General features: G+C 43.1%; 2 protein-coding genes across 4 annotated transcripts; one reads left to right on the top strand and one right to left on the bottom strand.

Annotated features, from left to right (window-relative positions):
- Window positions 1-1,659: 1,659 nt before the first annotated feature.
- LOC141934426 (ras-related protein Rab-18-B-like) lies at window positions 1,660-8,545 on the bottom strand. Of its 3 annotated transcripts, none has more exons than XM_074849879.1 (7): window positions 8,244-8,545; window positions 8,115-8,170; window positions 7,832-7,893; window positions 5,762-5,834; window positions 4,676-4,794; window positions 3,730-3,796; window positions 1,660-1,861 (listed from the first exon to the last, which is right to left on the bottom strand). In XM_074849879.1, the coding sequence occupies exons 1-7, from the start codon at window positions 8,543-8,545 to the stop codon at window positions 1,686-1,688; spliced, it is 855 nt and encodes a 284-aa protein (XP_074705980.1). In that variant the 3' UTR covers window positions 1,660-1,685. The 3 variants fall into 3 exon arrangements, with proteins under 3 accessions (XP_074705980.1, XP_074705981.1, XP_074705982.1); XM_074849880.1 differs by having other exon boundaries at window positions 8,250-8,545; XM_074849881.1 differs by lacking the exon at window positions 1,660-1,861 and adding an exon at window positions 1,887-2,481.
- On the top strand, window positions 8,497-21,002 carry DUSP3 (dual specificity phosphatase 3). Its single transcript, XM_074849886.1, has 3 exons — window positions 8,497-8,636; window positions 15,965-16,191; window positions 19,714-21,002. Exons 2-3 carry the CDS (start codon window positions 15,984-15,986, stop codon window positions 19,917-19,919), a joined length of 414 nt encoding a protein of 137 aa, XP_074705987.1. The 5' UTR covers window positions 8,497-8,636; window positions 15,965-15,983; the 3' UTR covers window positions 19,920-21,002.
- The last annotated feature ends 22 nt before the right edge of the window (window positions 21,003-21,024 follow it).

The raw sequence follows: 21,024 nt of genomic DNA, 5'->3' as shown, positions 1-21,024 counted from the left end.
AACAGCTGTTGTGAATAGGTAAGGGGAGGCAATGATAATACACTGCAGTTCAGTAAAGGAATGTACTACATGTGCAGGCTCTCTCAGTGCAAATATGCATCTGCAAATACAGAATCAGAAATCACCTTGCTGGCTTGCCTTGGATGGCTGGTTGTAAAGTTAATCAAATGTGGGGAAATCACAATGACAAAGCAAGTTTGTGGTTGCAGTCCATGCATTAAGCTCGTTTGGAAAAACACTTTAGAACTAAGGTTGCAGAAAAGAACCAGGACATAGCTAGAGAAAGATGCAGTCAAAGCTCTAGCAAGGATCAACATTTCCATGTCTGGATGGTATAGGATGATAGGCAGCATAAATTTGCACAAAGTGACAGTGACTAGTGGAAGCTCTGGAAGAAGAACGAATGCAACATAAAAGCATTTCAGTAGACATTTTATACACAATGAAAAGGGTTGAAATCTCCAAAAAGTGGGTCACTTGAGTGTTTGTTGCAGAGGGTGTGCACATGTGTATGAAACAAATTTTGTATACAGAACGGACTGAAGGCAGAATTCCGTAAGGACACTATAGCAGATGAGCCTACAGGGAGCTCCAGGATGAAAATGCAGTTGAATTCTAAAAGTAACAGCAGAACAGAACTCTCAAAAGGCATTTAACTCTTCAGGGGATGAGGTAGGAAGGTACTGCCACCCAGTAGGTGCTAATTTACCTATTATAGATGGCCCCTTCTGAAGCTGAAACCTTTCATCAAGCACTCTTTCTACAGGAGCCCTTCTGTGGATATAATTTCATGTGGGGCAGTGCAGCTTTTCAAAAACATTGTGAGTGGAAATGAAAGGCTGGCAGCTATAGTTCTACTTTTGTAAACTACAGATCCATCCCATAATATTATGCAACACCCTCCTTTCTACACACATGCACACACCTGCTCACTCCAACAGTCCACCCTCCCTGTCCTTTGCCATACCTCATCTAGCCTTTCCAAGAGCTGCTTTGTATCTCTTTCAATCTGGCCAAGCCACTTTTGATCCTCTTGGCCAAGGGATAACAAGTCTGTAGTATCATTCTCATACGAATCTTCACTGGGCTACCTCTCACAGTTGTTATGTTGCCCTATTCATTGCCCATATACATATGTATTTTTTTAAAAACCACCACCTCCTCTTCATTTCTGCACTTGGTCACATGCAAAGTCACCACATTCTCCTACTGTTGTCACTACTTCCTTGTTTTCCTTCTCCCAGCAGTCCCATTTATATATGCGTATGAACAAACCAACAAGATAGGAAAGCAGGAACACATTCAATTTTCTTTTTTCCAGTCCTTACCCTTTCTATCATTACTTTTATTTGGTGACTCAAAGGCTAAGGCAAGCCCCCTGCTCTACATTCACCTGAAGATTTCCCTACCACCTGAGGGATTGTCATGACACAAACTTAGGGGTTCCTAAAAAAATTAGTATTTTAGTTAGTTACCAGAAAAATATCTGGAGATATCAGCCGTGCATAAGGGAAGGATAAATTGTATTTTGTTAATGAACAAAAATGTATTTTTCTAATCAGTTTTGGATCTACAGAACTGGTGGCAGGTCAAACAAGGCACAGGCTAGTGCTTGGAATCCACCCCCCCTCTTTTTTTTAAAAAAAAAAGTCCACTCCATTGAGACAGAACAGCCACCTGTCCATTTAAGAAAGTGGACAGTATGCACCACATAAGCTTTTATTCTGCTGTGCTGAAGATTCCATTAGCTGGACTCCCCGCTTCTCTGTGCTTTTATCCCAAAGACCTGGTGTCTGCAGGATCTTTATGACTAGTTCCTCAAAGGCATGTTGCACTCCATCTTGTGTCTTGGCACTGGTCTCTAGTGCAGGGGGAAGAAGGGGGGGGGGGGGGGGGAGGCGAAGAGAACATTTTATCTTATTTGCAGGGAATATTGCACTTTGTGAGAAGTTCTTTTGGGACTAGAAAGACACAATTTTTTCAATGGGTGAATCTCCTCTCCATTCTCCCTTAAAGGCATGCTTAAGTTGAATACAATAAAGAGAAATGCACCCCAGTCTGAAGCATCACATTTTTTCATCTAAAGGAATTCCACAGCTCCCCATTCTCTCCATAATGGAGAAACAGAAATTGCTTTCAGGTTGTGATAGTAAATCTACAAGATGATTATTCCATAACTAAGCTGGGAAACAAACAACGCAGAGGAATTACATGTTTTCCCCTATGTGTTTGTTCCAGTTCCTTCTGGAAAAGTTTTCAAGAAGCTTCACTTAAAAGGTACTTTTTTTAAAGGGAAAAAAAAAAACCACACAACACAATTTGTTCCCCATCTTTATATCTTCACACTGTGCATTTTATAGTTAGTCTAAGAATATCATTCTGCAACAGAAACTTGGAAATCAAAAAGAGATTACCCAAGGTCCTTGCTGATACCAGTCAGGAGAAAAATTCCAGTCTTCTGGGCTCCAAAATAAAAAAATCCTGCTAGTTTCAAGAGAATATAAAATTCATGCCTACACGATATATGAAGTAAATCTCTTTCAGAGAAAAGTACTTCCAATTTCAGTCAATGCAGAGTATCTCTGAAAAAAGTTAAAACCTACATCCAAGCATATGAACTAATGCAGCAAAAGGAAAAGCTCTTTTTCAAACTGGCAACCTGTCACAAGTGGGGTCCCCCCATGGTTCGACGTTGGGCCCGATGCTGTTTAGTATATTCGTAAGTGACCTGAGATGATGGGATCAAGCGTACCCTGATGAAATTTGCTGACAATACCAAACTGAGTGGGGAAGCGGACACTTTGGAAGGGAGAGCCACCCTGCAGGAAGAGTGGGCTAACAAGAACCTTATGAAGTTCAACAAGGACAAGTGTAAGGTCTTGCACCTGGGAAAACATAATCCAGGAGTGCAGCACAGACTGGGATCTACCTGGCTGGGGAGCAGCTCTGTGGAAAGGGACCTGGGGGTCCTGGTGGACAACAAGCTCAATGCGAGTGACCAGGGTGCTGCTGCAGCAAAAGAAGCCAACGGGATGCTGGGTTGCATCAACAAGGGCATCACCAGCAGAGATAAAGAAGATGTTATCCCACTCTACTTGGTGCTTGTCAGGCCACACCTGGAACACTGTGTTCAGTTTTGGTCCCCACTATACCAAAAGAGAAGTGGCCAGGCTGGGGAGGCCACAGAGATGATCAAAGGACTGGGAAGCCTGCCATGTGAGGAAAGGCTGAGAGAACTGGATTTGTTCAGCCTTGGGAAGGGACGGCTATGGGGAGACCTTATCCCCATGTTCCAGTATTTAAAGGGTGGCTACAAAGAAGAGGGAGACTCCCTTTTGACAAGGAGTCACATGGAAAAGATGGTGGGTAATGGGTACAAGTTACTCCTGGGGAGATTCCAACTGGGCACAAGAAGAAAAATTTTCACACTGAGAACAATCAGCCACTGGAATAATCTCCCCAGTGAAGTGGTGGATTCCCCAACATTGGACACTGTTAAGATTTAGCTGGACAGCTAGCCAAGATGGCCCCATCTTGTCTAGACCAGGCTTCTGCCAAGGAAGGTTGGATCCTTGAGGTCCCCTCCAACCTGGTATTCTATGATTATTAGGTACTAAAAAAGAAGTAAATCAACCTATCAACCTGAAATACAACTGTACACTTCATTCATGCTCAGCAATACCAAAATAAACATATGAATATACAAGTTTTTGGCACAGGGTTACATACCTATGAAAAGTAGCGAGCGTTTCCTAGCAAACTGGAGTCCTTCTCTTCTCTCTACTTCACGATCAGGCTGCAGAGACGAATGAAGAACATGACTAAAATAAGTTATGCTTGCCTCTTTTAGGAAGTCCCTGGAAAAGCACCACTGCAGAAGTGAAGTTCTACTGAAAACAAAAAAGTCTATACAGCCATGTAGTAATCAACTGGATTTTCACACTCTACAGACAGCTTACTGCTAGGCAGACTGCTGGGGGTCAAACTGAACAGTAGCAACATCAAATCAGTAGGAAATGAATGTGTTGCTATCTTCTGAATCAACTAGGAGCAAGATATATGCCAGAAATGAGGTCTCAGTAGTCAAATAGCTGAAGAGGCACATCAAAGCATCTGAAAATTGACAGATTTGCAAGGAGACAGAAGAGACCTAGTTCAGGAGAGTCACACTGGAAACCTCTTGTAGTAAAGCAAGAGTGAAACATCTCACTATGCAACAGGGATCTAAGATTTGTCAAAACACCCCAGAAACAGACAACAAACAATGTACCTCACACCCACACAGATGCATACTCTGTAGCTATCTGAAAAGCTAAATTCTTCTTCCCCATCACCTGTCTGAAACACATTCCGGTCAGAAAGAAAGCAGCAGTCATACTGTTGCACTGCGGTTAACTTCAATGGTATACAGCAGTTTTTTCGCAGAACCTCTCACTATCTTACGAGAATCTCTCTCATCAATTGCATCTCCCCAGGAGAGGTTCCATGAAAGTCTTTAACATGATCTGCTTCTAAAATGACATACTAAGTGGAGCTCACCCAATCTAGGTTCTTCAGTTACAGAGCATATCACTTCCTCACACAACAGATGTGTTAGTTTCAGCACTTCTCGCATTTATACTCTATCATGACGGAGTAATCTGTGGAAGAGTGTAGGAGTCATTTCTAAACTGACCTTATCAGTTTTATTGCCAACTAACATCTTCACAGTGTTGCTTTTGGTGGTATACATTTCCAGCTCATTCAACCAGCTCTCTAGTCCTGCGAAAGTGTCTTTTCTTGTAACATCATACACTGGTAACAGAGGAAAAGGAGCTTAACAGCTGTAGAGTCTTGAACAATATTTACTTCATTATGGAAGAACTTAGTCCCTACTGGCTCACTACTGCCCCCCCCCCCCCCCCAAAAAGCAGTATTAGAGAATTACTGAAACATGCATCAACTGTATCCTCTTCTCAGAACCGGAACACATTGGCCGTGCTCACCCCAAGTCACTAGGGATTACAGAACACAAGCATCTCTGCAACAGATCTATGACTGGAATCAGACTTGTCAGTTGAAATCTTAGACCTGTTACTAGTTCTGAATTGGGCCAGAGTATTTTAAAATAGGAATTTTGTCACCTCATTTAATGTACAACTACATGCACGCACTGCTGCTAAAAACACAGATTCCAAGTAGAAAGTAACTTTTGGTCACTGGTAACTCCATAACTGCATTCACTCAATCACTAAGGTTTAAAAAGCTGCATCATAGTCAGAAAGAGTATTTTGTACAAGCAAGGTGCCTTCACAAACCCTGAGAATAAGAATCCCCTCTTTTTCCAATTGGTATTGTCACACAGAAAGGGACTAGCCATCCATTTCTTGTGCTACAAACCTCATGTATTACAGTCAAAATCATAGTTTCTGGGGGAAAAAAATGTAAAAACATGGTGGGTGGGGGCAGAAACCAACACAAAACCCAGTTAGCCTTATTATCAGAAGCTCACCAAAGTAATAACTACAAAGCTAATAATTCATCCACTCAGCAGCCTATAGCATGACATCTCTGTATTTAAGTTAAAATTATTCTGAAGCAGCATTATTTCCTGCCAGTGGTTTTGCATACTCAGTGTTTGAACTAATGATGTAGTAATGTTTTAAAAACTGTAATTCCTCCGATTCAGTAAGTCAACCTCCTTTTGTAAAGACATGCACATTTAGGTAGTAATAAAGACCACACTTTTTGTAATCATGTTTTTCTTCCATATACATCCTACCTAAAACAACCCCTTGAGCTCCTCGGTAATAACTGGGAGTCAGCGTTCTAAAGCGCTCCTGTCCTGCTGTGTCCTACAGAGGAAAAACAAAACAGAAAAAAACCACAAAAACTCAAATATATTTAGAACAAAAAAAGGTTTTTAACTACACAAGATAAACAAAGTTAAATTTTTCCTGATCAGTATGAATATGTGAAACCGTTAAGACAGTAGATGACAGAAGCAATCAAACATCAGCAGCAGCAGCAAAAGAAACAGTAAGGAGGGGTAGAAAAGCATCGAGAGGACTTGATCGAAGGTTAAAGCAATAAGCACAAAACCCTGGAATCTGAGACAACAAGTCAATGGGGTTCAAGAGAAATACATAAAAGCCTATTGCTACAAGCCAAGCAGCTAGGCTTAATTAGTTAACAATCAGCTGAACTGAATGAGCTGAGGAGTAACTGGTTTTCCAGTGAGACACACTGCAGGAAAGGAGATGCAGTGGTTCCAAAAAAGTCTCCCTTTGATCCTCCACAGCAGGAAATAAGAATCCAGTCAGAAAGAACTACTTCAGGTTTGCTAAGATTTTAAGCAGATAAGAAATTTAAAATCAGTAGTTTCATTCAAATATTACTGCAGTATGTCACACTTATTCTCACAAATCTTCAAAATAGCTCCTAAGCGCAACATGAAATTCAAAAACCCTGAGAACAAAAAGGAGGCAAAAGAATTACACAAATATTATTTTTACCAAAAAATGTATTTAAGTATATGTACAGATTACAACAGACAGACTAACAGCTATGTTATATTTTTTCTTTGTTAAAAAAAGAAACTGAAATTGGCAGTGTATGTACTTAATTTGGGTCATCATTACTAAGAAGATTGTAGTTTTAGGCATCTATGCCCACATGGACACTAAAGCAGAAGCCTGTTTTTGACCTTGATGCACTGTACATGCATTAAAGTTTTTATTTAACATTGCACAACTGCATTGTTTTTTTCCTCCCTAATTAGCAGTTTCTCCTGATGCTGTTACAGACTGCTGCAAAAGTGCCTCTTCCAGCCATACAACTTGTGCAAGTTCTGGCCTTGCTTTTGATTTCACAGCAAGGAGACACACCCCTGTGTGATTATTAGGGCAAACATATCTTGGTTACTCTCACCAAAGCTTCTGCTTTATGCGCAGCATGTTCAGAATACAGCCAATGAATACAGATACTCACTGGCTAGAGCAAGTGCGACTATCACTCTTGCTCTACATTCTGCATACAAACTCTGAATGAAAACAAGAAAATAATTCAAGTTTTGGCATTTGTATTACTTTCGTTAATACCAGCCCAAGGCACATTTGTGCTCTTTCCAAGAGTCACAATTACTTAATTAGTAACGGCATGTTCTTTCTCAAATAGTTATGACCATACACACAAAATCTCTTCCTTCTAGGGCTCTTTCATGTCATTTAGGAGAATAAGTGTGGTGCTTTAATATTATAAATAATCCCGATCACACAGCTGCAATCTGATTTCCCTGTTTGCAGGTGCTGTGAATAGAGCATCAAGAAGTCAGAACAAATGCTCAAGTCTCTCACTAAATCTGAGTAAATAGTTCAGAACTAAGTATATTTTTTTTTCCCAGGATTTTATCCAAAATAAAGCACCTGGACTGTTTCTGGTATAGTATACACACAGAGCTGCAGCACAGCCCCTACAGGAAATCATGCAACCCATCACACAGAACATCATTCCTCTGTAGTTGACTCCACTTAATTGCTGTCTGTCCTGGAAGTGCTTGCCTGTCCTTTCTTGCAAGGCCACATCTCCACAAGTCTAACACTTCACAGAGGGTTTGAGAAACCCAGTTGTACAAGTGCAGGGAAGAGCAGTCAAAATCTCTATTACAACCGAAGAAAGTCCCAAACATAGAGCAATGAAGCATTTATTAGTGTTTTGAAAGAACCCTGTCTGCAACTACTGCTGTACAATCATGACAGACACTCATTCCATAGGAAGGGGTGGGGGGGAAGAGGAAAAAAACCCACAAAAAGCAGCTCTGGAAGTTTTCACATCTGTCTAGAACAAAACCTACCCATATTGCAAGCTGTACTGCGTGGCCGTCTACCACCATTTTCTTCACTTTAAAATCAACACCTGAGACGTAGGAAGGGAAGGCTTGTCAGAACGAACCGGCGAATGCCCACTCTCGCAGCCAGCTCCCCCTGCCCCGCCAACAGCGCCCGCCCGCCCTCGCCGCCGTCCCCCTCCGGCGCTCGCACGATCCCGCCTCCCCATCGCTGCCTCTCGCCAACCGGACCCAAAGGAAAGCAAGCGAAAACGTCCCCCGGTCGGGGGCGGGCGGGTCCCGGGCTCACCGATGGTGGGCTTCAGGCACGGCTCAAACGCACCGTCCGTGAACCTCAGCAGGAGGCTGTGGGGAAAGAAACCAAGAGCTCAGCCCGGTACCGAGCGCGCCCCGCCCGCGCGGCTCGCAGGGCCCGCACCTGGACTTCCCCACAGCGCTGTCTCCGAGCAGAAGCAGCTTCAGCGTGAGGCCCGCAGCGTCCATCCCCCGCGCTGCACGGGCCCAGAGCGGCCCGCGGCCGATGCTGCCGGGCTGAGCGCGGAGCTCGGCGCAGCCTCTCGCAGCCCCGCGCGCTCTCCAGGCCCGGCCCAGCCCGGCCATGGCGGGCGCCGTCGCGGAACCACCTGACGCGGCTCCGCCTCTCAGGGGCGGGGCGGGCCGGAGCTGCTGCGCCGAGGGGCCGCGGGCCGGCGGGGAGCGGCGCGGGCCCGGCCCGGCCATGTCCGACTTCCAGATCTCGGTGGAGGAGCTGAACGACCTTCTGGCGAACGGCAGCGGCTGCTACAGCCTCCCCAGCGCGCACAGCAACGAGGTGGTGCCGCGCATCCACGTGGGGAACGCGTGAGTGCGTCGGGCCGGGGCCGGGGCCGGGGCCGGGGCCGGGGCCGGGGCCGGGCGGCTCGCCAGCGGCGAGGCCGGCCGCGGTGGAGGAGGGCCCGTGTTTGCCAGCCCCGGGGCGGTGCTCTCGCAGGCGTTTGCGGGCGGAGAGGGGGGAGGCCGTGCAGGGTTGAGAGGCGCGGGGCGTTCGCCCGAGAGCCGCTGGAACGGGAGTTTGAGCCGGAGGAAGCTGGGCTGTGGGGCGGAATCTGCCGAGCCGGCGGGCCCCGGCCGGCCCTCGGAGCCTGCCGCGGTCTGTGCCGCCCGAGGGCCTCGCCCTGAGGGGCGCCGTCAGCCGGGAGGCCCCTGGCAGCGGCCTGGGGTTCCTGCTGGGGTCTGACGGGGCACATGGCGAGGCACAGCTCATAAATGGCATCTGCTGAAATGTACCCCGTTGAAGTCCCGAATCTAAGCTAAAATAGAGCTGAAACAAGGTTAAGACTGAGTTGCTTAAGAATGAAACGCACTTGCTCAGCTGTGTCAGCACTGGGCTTTTTTTTCTCCTGATATTTCCTACTTTTGCTATCAAGTTGTGGTCGTCCACACAGACGAGGGAGGAGAGGCAATGTGACATGAGGTATATGCACAGTATCATCTGCGGAAGCCCGATCACAACACCGGTGTAATAACCGTGTGTCAGATGAGTGGAATAAGCTGGAACCGGGTGAATGAGCAAAGCAGCAGTATGGATATTAGATCTCAGTTTAACCATGTGCAAAATGAGCTAAAGGAAGCAAGACTTTAATAGGAGTTGCCACCCCTGTCAGTGATTGATCAAATGAATGTTTCTGCACTCTAAGCACTAAAAAAACCTCATCTAATTAAGTATTCATGCACATGATGGGAGCCAGAGCAATACAGGTATGGCTATGATGAAAGCCCTTAAATGGGAAAAGTGTTCAGGGTTCACCAATAGCACTTCTTTTCTCAGTTTTATGATGTTTATTCTTTGCACCAAGATTATGATTTCCGTTATCTGATTCAATACTATCATATTCTGCTGATTCCCTATTTTGTCCATCTTTGTACACTTTGTAAAACTGGGGACTTTCTGATATGTTTGTAGTATACTGGATCCCTGTTCTTACTTGAAGCTTGTAATTCCTAAAGAAATACAAGTCAAACCCATAGGTTTTCATTAACTTTCTTCTAAGCCAAACCAAGTGATGTTTGTCACTCTCAGCTGATGCAGGACATACACATCTAGAGATAGGACCGAAATTATTATCTTAATGGACAATCTGACAACCACCTTCTTCACATTTGTAGCAGTTACCTAGAAGAAATGAAGTCATAGCCTGCAAGGTGATTTGTGCAGTAAATAATTAAAAAATAACTTTGAAGATAGTTGGCTACTACAGAGTAGTTTTCATTGTTCAGTAATTGATTTTAATTATGCAGTATGGACTTCAGTACATTCAGATGCAAGGTTGTCTAGGAACAGAGAATTAATGTGTAAATTGCAGGATGGAAAATGTCTAGTGGAAAGCTTCACCACTGAGAAGGGCTTTTTGTGTAATAATTGACAACCAAAAATATCTGGAGCACCAGTGCAGTTTGTAGCATTAGAGCAGTTTAACTGTTAGTTGGACTAACAGACAATGTGCAGTACTACTATCAGTGTTTTTAAAAGGGTGCTGTAGAATTGTGGAGGACAGCTAGAGGTAAGAAATAATTTTGTGGGCTGAAAAAGCTGTTTCACAGTGAGAACAGATAACCTACTTAATTTATCAAGACTTAGTAGGTAATAATATGTTTGAAGCATCCACAGGGAAGGGAGGGAAGATAATGCTGAGGTCTAGTTGAATGTATGAATGTCTATTAAGATTGAGTCACTGCAGGGTGAACTTTGATATTCTCAAATTGGAAATAATACTAATTCTTAAGAGGATTTTTTGCATCAAGTGAGGTTGTGGTATATTGTATTGTAAGAAACATTTGCTATATTAGTTATCATTCTGAAAGAATTTGAAACTGTGCAGATCTGTTCTCATGCCATTTCCAGCTACATCTCCCTCCTTTGTACTCTTCTTGCTTAAAGATAAGGCTGAAGAGAGATCTGTTTTTCTGATGACTCCTTCTCCTACGAACTGCTGGGGAAGTGAACCTCCTTTGCACTGAGCCTCTCAGGCTTTGTGCGTATGTGCATCCAACAGTGTGCAAGGCATCAATAAAGCTTCCTACTACTGTGTGTGAGAAATAAGCCATAGCTTTGTTTGGGGCCTGTATCTGCAGTTCATTAGCCTGTCTTGTTCTGCTCTAGCATCTGTGCAGAGCTTGGAATACATCTCGTATTTGAAGCTGTCTTGGTGCAGTGCAGTGCATCTGATTGGCGCTCACCTCATATCTCAGTTTTGGCCTTTGTTGCACAGATCTCCTTACTGAATCTCTAAGGAGTTGTTGGAAGCACTTTGTATTGGGCTCCAGGGAAGTCCAGGAAGGAGGTATAGCTGGAGAACTAACGCGGTCATTTGATCTGACATTCAAATCTCTTCTTTGGCTTGGATGGATCAAACCGCTCTGCAATATAGGGCTACATTTATGACTACAAGTGGCAGAGATTTTACAACAATAAGAATTCACAGAGTAGCCACATATGTAGAGTTTTAACATGGGGGGACTGGAATCCCAATACATGGCATAAAAGCAATAGAATTTGAACAGGAACTCAGAGGAAAAAATTAAAACGTCTGAGTGAGATTCAGAAGCTTCTGTTGGAAACCTTTTAGAATATTTTGTATAGGGGTGCTGCTGTCTCTGCTTAAGAGTAACTCAACTTTAGATAAAAACGACAATGCAGAGACATTCAGGTGGATGAGATTAAATTGGGTCATAGTGCAGAATAACAATTTACCTGTAAAATGACTTCAAGTTACAGGCAGAGCCAAAGTACTAGATCTTCCATGCAATACATGAAAGTCATAGTTAATAAAAACACAGAGGTAAAATGATAAAATAAAATACTTTGAAAATAATGATTTTGCATATTACAGTAGACAGTTCTCTCAAAAAGATTAGACAAGATTTGTGGAGACGAGTAAAAATGTAATATCACTAAATCACGAGTTATTATATAGGTGACAGACTAGCACAATTTGTATTTTTTCAAGCAATAACAAAATAAGAATTCAGGATGCACTGGAAGTACAAATCATTTTCTATTTCTGTACAAGCCAAGATGTGTTTAAGTGTAACATATTAATCGGTGACCAGGACAGTTGGACAGAATGCATCTTTATCAGGGTTGCAGATGACACTGAAATGGGGGGGAGCAGTCAACACACTGGAGGGTAGGGTATTTATTCAGAGGAGCTGTGTCTTGTCAAAGCCAGTGTTTTGCTAGAAAGCAAGCAAGCTCAGCTTTCTGAACTACTGGCTGAGGGAATCTGTTTGAGGGTTTTTTTCACAGACTATTGCAAGCCTGTAAAAATTCAAGCCATGCCTCCAGAACTGTATTTGGCAAAAAGGTTCTGGTTATGAATGCCCAGTCTGAGTTTTCGACTTTAATGAGTGTGGGTAACCGAAGAAGCTGTTCTTAATGTGTACTACAAGTGCAGGTGTGTTGTAAAGAGTATGAAAGGCATTGTCCCAAAATTAATATTAAATTTAGTGACTGTAAGGGAAGAAGTGGTGAGGAAACAATTTTTCATGAACATAACAGTGGAAATTAAAATGTGTTAATTTTTTGCTGTTAAGACTTGGTTTATTTGCTTATAATCTCATATGGCGAGACTTTAGAGCCTCATGTACCCTTAATTGCTGATGCATGGTTCTAAGATCCATGTTTTGTGACTGGTAAAATCGTTCATCTCTGCTCAAAAGAAGAACTTTTGACCAGTGTTACTCTCAGAACGAGGAACTCTCAATTTTCCATATTGAGAACAGACAAGATGCTCTGATTTTTCTATGGGAAACAAAAGAACCTGACGTTAGTGTGTCTCTGCTGTTTGGAGGAGCTAGCGTTTCAACATCGAACAGCTGGAATGAAATGTTAATGATGGGAGAGACCCAAGGACTCTTTAGAAAGGGAGATAAAAATGGCATACAATACTGTATTTTTCACTTCTAGCTGTATAAGAAAATCATCTACAAAATTTGCAAAAATCATTTGCTGGGAATGAGTTTGCCTCCAGGGAGCCAGTCTGAGTTGCCAGATTCAACCGTGATTCCAGGACACGAGTTCCTGACCACTATCAGATATGTACTGATCTATATACAATTACTTAAACCATAAACTTACCTCACTAGGCATAGGAACTCACAGCTGAGTTAATACTTTTTGTTCTGGCCTTGCACTGTGGGATTTACTTTTGTGTTGCAAGCAGAATTCCCCAGGCACTGATACTTTGCCCCCTGGCACAGATGATGTCCTGCCAGATGGAAAATCTGTCAACATTTGTTTGGGTAATGAAGTCTTTACAAATATTTGGCTCATTGCCATAGTTGTTTGGCACAGACAGGAGAAAATGTAGAAGCTTCACTCATGCATAAGGATTCATCTGCTTACACTACAATTTAAGGGGTGAACAGTCATTAGGAGAAAAGGAATGCTCTAGATGTTCATATAGCCTTGAATTACCTGAAAATTGTGAGTGAATGCACTCAGAGATTCATATAGATATAAACCAATGAATTTGGGTATTTATTTTAACTTTTTTAGAATAGCTAAGTGTTCGGCCAAAAAACCCTTAGGTGCATTGCTATCTCTTAGAAACTTGTCCAAAAATATACTGCACAAATGCTTATCTGGGAGCTCAGTTTATATTAAGACTCCTTGTATTTGCAATTTATGACTTGAGCCGTAGGGAGATTTTTTTAAAAGATTTCTGTTTCCACATCCAGTTAGACACATAGTAAAAGCCACCTTTAAAAACAATAAAGGGCTTATGTCTGTTTAGGCTACCTCCCTTCACAAAGTGTGCAGGAACTGAGTTATCTTTCAACTAAAGCCTTCTGTCACATTCTGCTAATGTTGACCAGTGGGCTCAGATTTTCCTAGGAGACCACACGGTGTGATAAAAAATACAGGTTTTTTTCTTCCCAGGAAAGTGAGGCAAATATGGGTACTGACATACAGAAATAATCAGACTCAGAATGAAGAGCAGTGGTTTTACAACAAAAAGGAGTCAATGATCTCCTCATGTTATTTAATTGTTATCTCCTACTATAGATTGTGTTTCAGTGCACAAGTAGAAATTTGTGTGTGATCAGTTGTGTTACTAAGCAGATAGATTGTTTGCCATTGTACAAGCTGGAGCTTTTATCAGAGCTTAATGGCATTATTACTGGATCTAATTCATTGTCATCATCCAGCCTGAAAGGCATGATTATTACATGTCATCCTGCTCAATTGTCCACTAATAGGGTAGTGTGTGCTCTATTAGCCACTTAAAGATGGAAGTAGGTGGTTTTGCTACAATTGTTTGATAGAACTGAGGAACTGGAAAGGGCTTAGCTGACCTAAAAGTACTGAGTGCTTTCTTTAGCACTTACACATCTTAAATACCACTCATCTGGATTCTTTTCCATTCAGATATTGATTTCAATTAAGACACTAAAAATTATAATACTTCTGATGAAAACACTGAGTGGCAAAGACTGAATTTTATCGCTATATTGCTGCCCTTGTAGCCTTACCGGATCTTTCCATGTCTTCAAAGATGTTGAATAGCACAGGGACAGAGGACTATACCTCACAGGAGTCTTCAGATGAGACCATTGAACATTCAGGAACATTTACTCATAGTTACTTTCTATCTTGCTGTGGCCAGAGAAGGAGCCAGTGCTGTTTCACAGTGGTTAAAATTGCCTCCTAAAATGTCTGTTTGTCTGGACTGTCTGCTAGAGTAGCAAGTACTGCTTACCTATCCCTGAAACACTGGTAGCTGACAGTAGAGGCTTTTTATAAGTGGTTTTTAAATTATCTTATGTAGATAATGGTTAATCTTAGAAGTTACTATCCTGGGCTTTCTGTTATCTCCAGTATTTTCCTACTTCGGTGAGAATTTTATGTTCAGAAATACTTATAATTTTATGCCATAGTAGGGTCTGCTGTGCTTGACTGTCAGCCAAGAAAGTAGCATTCTCTCATGCACAAGTAGTGACCATGGCTCTATTTCTGTGAATTTATAATCTGTAGCTAATTCACTTCTGGGGACAGTATATTTAGCATCCATTAACAGAAAAAACAAAGGTTTTAGTTATCAATACCTTCTGGAGACCAGTGACGCATGGTATTCCTCAGGGGTCAGTACTGAGACCGGAGGTGTTTAACATCTTTGTCAGCAACATGGCCAGTGGGATCGAGGCACCCTCAGCGAGTTTGCCAATGACACCAAGCTGTGTGGTGCAGCCGACACGCTGGAGGGAAGGGATGCCATCCAGAGGGACCCTGACAGGCTGGAGAGGTGGGCCCGTGCAAACTTCATGGAGTTCAACAAGGCCAAGTGCAAGGTCCTGCACATGTACTGGGGCAATCCCAAGCACAGATACAGGCTGGGTGGAGAATGGATTGAGAGCAGCCCTGAGAAGGACATGGGGCTTTTGGCTGATGAGAAGCTCAACATGACCTGGCAATGTTTTCAGCCCAGAAAGCCAACCGTATCCTGGTCTTCATCAAAAGAAGTGTGGCCAGCAGTTTGAGGGAGAGGATTCTCCCCCTCTACTCTGCTCTCGTGAGACCCCCCTGCAGTGTTGGGTCCAGCTCTGGGGGCACCAACATCAGAAGGACGTGGACCTGCTCGAGCGGGTCCAGAGGAGGCCACAAAGATGATTGGGGGGGCTGGAGCACCTCCCCTGTGAGGACAGGCTGAGAGAGTTGGAGTTGTTCAGCCTGGACAGAGAAGGCTCCGGGAAGACCTTAGAGCAGCCTTCCAGTACCTAGAGTGGGCCTATAAGAAAGCTGGAGGGGGACTTTTTACAAGGGCATGTAGTGATAGCACAAGGGTTAATGGCTTTTAACTGAAAGAGGGTAGATTTAGAATAGATGTAAGGAAGACGTTCTTCCCTGTGAGGGTGGTGAGGCCCTGGCACAGGTTGCCCAGAGAAGCTGTGGCTGCCCCCTCCCTGGGAGCGTTGAAGGCCAGGTTGGATGGGGCTTTGGGCAACCTGGGCTAGTGGAAGGTGTCCCTGCCCATGGTAGGAGTGTTGGAACTAGATGATCTTTAAGGACCCTTCCAACCCAAACCATTCTGTGATTCTATGATAAATACTGAGATGATTCACGAAGTTCTAATTATTTTCTTGACACTTTCTATCATACAGGTTCATAGCCAAGAACATTATGAAGCTGCAGCGTCTGGGGATAACCCATGTTCTGAATGCAGCAGAGGGGAAGTCATTCATGCATGTGAACACTAATGCAGAATTCTATGAAGGCACAGGCATCAGATACCATGGCATTAAAGCTAATGACACACAAGAATTTAACCTCAGTCGCTATTTTGAGGAGGCAGCTGATTTTATTGAGAAAGCACTTTCCCAGAAGGATGGTAAGGCAAACTGAAATATCTTTCTACCGTGTTTTCTGTGCACTGCATATGTTTCTTAGCAATTTATTTTACTGTTTAAAATGGTTCTTTGCTCAGATTATCAGCTGAACGACCAAGTCAGGAATTCAGATTGAGGCTCTGGATCAAAGACACCAGAATACACAATAAGACATCTTAATCTTCTGTCTATACCTGTAGGTCTCCAGTATATGACAAATGGAAGTCTGTCACTGTAGGGGTGACTTTGAAAAGTGAAACAGCTAGTGCATCCTATAATAGTGCCTTTCTGGGAAGATATGTTCTTATTTTTCCTTAGAAGTGGTAAATCACATAAAAAATAAAATAAGTTCAGGATCTAAAAGTTGTTGGGGGCCCCAATTACCGTAAAACCCTGAGAACAAGGGCACGAAAAAAGAAACCAACATCCGCTATACTTCAGCAGCCAGGAAGCCCCATTTTCATTGGGGTGGGTGCACCTGCCCCACACACCAGAAATTATAAATTAAAGGCAGAAGTGATACAAGTAATGCATTGCTGAAGAGTATACACACAACTTGCTATATGTTTTTTTTCCCAAATGTACAGTAAGGATAGAGACTGTGGCCTTACAATTTTTATTACATTTAAGTCACTAAATTAGGATTGCAGGAAGGCTAGAGATGATATTTGCATTGTTGTTGATTGCCTCATTTCTCTACAGTGTGTTTCCTCAGAGCAGAAATCCTAGGACATAGTGCAGTGGGCCAGACGGTGTTTGTTGTTGTCTTACTGTTTCAGAATACCAGTTATTTCTACATACGCTTAATTTCTTTCTTGTTTCATGACTGAATGTGAAAAAGGAGGAACAAGAGCTCCCACAATTCTAGAAGTTCTTTCTCCAAAATGGACAAAAGGGGTGCTAGAGCTGTGTTGTGCTTTTGACAGGTGAAAAATTTTACCTCTAATCTGGCGGAATATGAAAAATTCTAAAAATTGAAATGCAACTCTTCCAGTTAGCATTGTGACTCACTGAAACAGGCTGCAGTAGGAAGGGTCTAACAGTGCCAGCTGTGCTGTGACTGTCCCTACTCAGTTTGATCTAAACAGTTGCAGAGGCCATCTGAATTTACAGTAGCAGTTCTATTTACTGAGTCTTTCAGTCTTAGTAGTTGTCTACCATGCCTGCCACTGTTGTTTTACTGTGGTAAAAAAAGAGGAGCTTTGTAGCTGGGTGATACTGGACCCAGTTTTAAGATTAGCTAGCTACTGAAATTTGATAGTTTTGTTTGACATTGAAATGTAGAGTAAGGACAATGAAGTGGGATGCAGTAGTATTTTCCTTCAATTCCATTTTAGCACTGTAGTTGCATGAAGTTCTGGACAGCAGGTCTGGTGTACTAAAGGTCTGGCAGGCAGCCCTTACGACAGTGCCTTTCACAGAGAAAGGCTAGAAACCCTTTTGCTTCTGACCATTTGCAGAGGGAGAGTCAATTCTCTTACACATACATGACCAAGAATCTCTAAATCTTGCTAATTTATGCCTACGGGCTCTCAAGAAATGTTGAGGATTAATTGTTTTAGCTGTTTTAACTTAGTACTGATTAGAGATTTGCCTTGAGATGAGAAGCCTCTGCAGCTCAAGGCAAATGTGGTAACAGGCTTTCTGTTGCTGTAGTTCAAAGCAAGTTGTGGTTATGATGAAAATGTGTGTGTATGGTTCATCTGTTCTCTTGTCTCAGAAAAAAATTCACTCTGGAGAGTAGCCTTGGGCCATATCTCCCACTGCATATGGGAAGGGGAAAATTTTTGTGTCTGGAAAAGCAGGTCAAAGAGGAAGCAGCTGAGAAGCAATACAATCGAGTTACATTTCTCAAAGGGAGCAGTGGCCTGCTTTATTGTTGCTGGATACCTCCCTACAGAATTTACCCATGTGGTGGTTTAACTTTGTCTGGATGCCAGGTGCCCACCAAGCTACTCTATCACTTGCCCTCCTCAGTTGGAGAGGGGGAGAAGAATATGATGAAAGGCTCATGGGTCAAGATGAGGACAGGGAGATCGCTCGGCGATTACTGTAACAGGCAAAACAGACTTGACTTGGGGAAATTAATTTATTACCAATCAAATCAGAGTAGTATAAGAAGAAATAAAACCAAATCTTAAAACACTTTCCCCCCACGCCTCTTTTCTTTCTGGGCTCAACTTCACTCCCACTTTTCTCTACCTCCTCACCCTGAGCAGCACAAAGGGACAGGCAATGGGCACTGCAGTCAGTTCATTACATGTTGTCTTTGCTGCTCCCTCCTCCTCACTCTCTTCCCCTGCTCCAGCGTGGCATCCTGTCCACAGGGTGCAGTCCTTCAGGAACAGACTGCTCTAGCATGGGTCTCCTACAGGGTCACAAGTCCTGCCAGGAACTTGCTCCAGCATGGGCTTCCCATGGGGTCACAGCCTCCTTCGGGCACATCCACCTGCTCCAGCATGGGGTTCCCCATGGGCTGCAGGTGGATCTCTGCTCCACCGTGGACCTCCATGGGTGCAGGGCACAACCTGCCTCACCATGGGCTGCACCACGGACTGCAGGGGAATCTCTGCTCTGGTGCCTGGAGCACCTCCTCTCCCTCCTTCTTTGCTGACCTTGGTGGCTGCAGAGTCGTTTCTCTCACATATTCTCACTCCTCTCTCCCAGCTGCTGTTGCGCAGCAGGTTTTTTCCCCTTCTTAAATTACAGAGACACTACCAACATTGCTGAGGGGCTCAGCTTTGGCCAGCAGCAGGTCTGTCTTGAAGGTGGCTGACACTGGCTCTGTCAGACATGGGGGAAGCTTCTGGCATGTTCTCACCCCTGTAGACCCTCCCACCACCCCAAAGCTGCCATGCAAACCCAATACAACCCAACAAATAATCTACAATGAGTTCCCTAATCCATTTAGCTGGAAGCATTTTATTGATGCTGGCATAGGTGTGATTAGAAGTTTCTGATTCTTGTTGATGCATGGTCATCAGTTTCATTTACTTGAGTGTTAATGTAGCTTTATAAATAGGCAGGTATGATTCAACATGGAGTTAGCATAGGAATTGGCAGCAATGCAGCAAAAAGGCTGGCTATCTTTGAGATGCGATGTGTGACAAACAGCATATTTCTCTGTCTTCAGTGTATTTTAAACTTTATTTGTGCTCTTCGAAGCACATCTTTAGGGGTCATCTTTAGGAGCAAGGCTTATTCTAAACCACAAGAGATTGGAGAAGTGTAGTAAATAGACACAGTTTGACTCTTTGTAATATAGTAGCAAATATGACTTAGTAGGAATGTTTGATATACAACCATTTTTTTTTTCTGCATTATTCTTGATGACATTGTGTGGCTACTAACAAAGTGATAGCACCTTTCTTCCAAGTTCTGCATGTCTTCTGCAGCATTCGGAATTTACAGTTCTCAAGCTGCTTAACAACTAAGATTATTACGCTTTACATCCTAGCTATTTCATGTTGCTTTTCAAACATATATTCCAGTATAACCCAAATTATGACCTGTCTTCCCTGCAGGACAAGTGTTTGTGCATTGCCGTGAGGGCTACAGCCGTTCTCCTACACTGGTCATCGCCTACCTCATGCTTCGCCAGAATATGGATGTCAAGTCTGCATTGAGCACTGTCCGGCAGAAGCGAGAGATTGGCCCCAATGATGGCTTTCTAAGGCAGCTTTGTCAGCTCAATGAGCAATTAGTGAAGGAGGGCAAACTGAAGCCCTAGAACAGAGCACCATAGTATTTTTTGAAGTTTCTCAAACCATCAGAGGACATCTTAGGCGCTTTAGATTCCCAAACCCCAACCACCAAGCTAAATCACATAACGTGAGAGAGACAGAATTCCTGCTCTTGTCTATTGATAGCATCTTTCTTGAATTCTGGGTCTGTCTTTCAAGATGACACAAAATTGTGTCACTGTTTGGAGCTGTTGCAATAAAGAGATGTTTTTAGAGGGGTAACTCCAGTGATAAAAGCTGTCTTCACATGTATTTCAGAGCCCCCTGCAGACTCTGTAGCATATGTGGTTTGCACTGACATTGAGTATGATTCATTTAAGCCTTGTCTTGTATCCCACCAGAGCACCATTTTCTGAGAGCCCCAACACATCTCTTCACTCACTCTTAATTGAAGTACTGTAATTTCTAAAGCTGCTTCTTCATGCACACAGGTGCCTAAAGTTTGAGTGTAGGAGCTTCAAGGAATGGAGAAGCATATATGCAAATGCACAGATGCACTCGCTTGTAAAATGAAGTGTATGCAGTGTTGTGTTTAGTGGATTTATACAATACACAGTGTGAGGTAGTAAAGCCATTCAGAGCCCAATCTTGATGCACACTGTTTTCAAGAATATTCGTACCTCTTGCTGTTGCGATTGACATGAAATAGTCTGATACTAAATGCTCCTTTATTTTTGTTTTGAAGTCATACTAGAAAAAAATGTCAACAGCAAATGTTGAGGAAAAAACTTGAGAAAGGAAGAAATCATGTCTAAATTTAGGAGTGCTTGTACTAGATGTATGATAAAGTCCTAAGTATCAGAACGTAATGGCTCCCAAGGCTTGCACTGAATTACAGTATCTCTCTCCCTTCTTTACTATCACTGTTTATCAACATAAAATGGAATGAGCACATATGCAGATTACTTCCAGTAGGCCAGCACAGGTGTGCTTACAAAGCAGTTTGCAAAAGTACACTCGAGTTCTTGGATTGCTTGCCTGGTATCGTCAAATAGAAATTAGCATTGTTACATACCACATGGAATAGGAAACATTTCCTTTCTATTAAAATAAATGACATCTTGATTTGACGTACAAATGAAATGAGTCATT

This window comes from Strix aluco, chromosome 24 (genome assembly GCF_031877795.1).
Source record: "Strix aluco isolate bStrAlu1 chromosome 24, bStrAlu1.hap1, whole genome shotgun sequence".
Taxonomy (NCBI): domain Eukaryota; kingdom Metazoa; phylum Chordata; class Aves; order Strigiformes; family Strigidae; genus Strix; species Strix aluco.
This window is presented reverse-complemented; position numbering and strand designations above follow the sequence as displayed.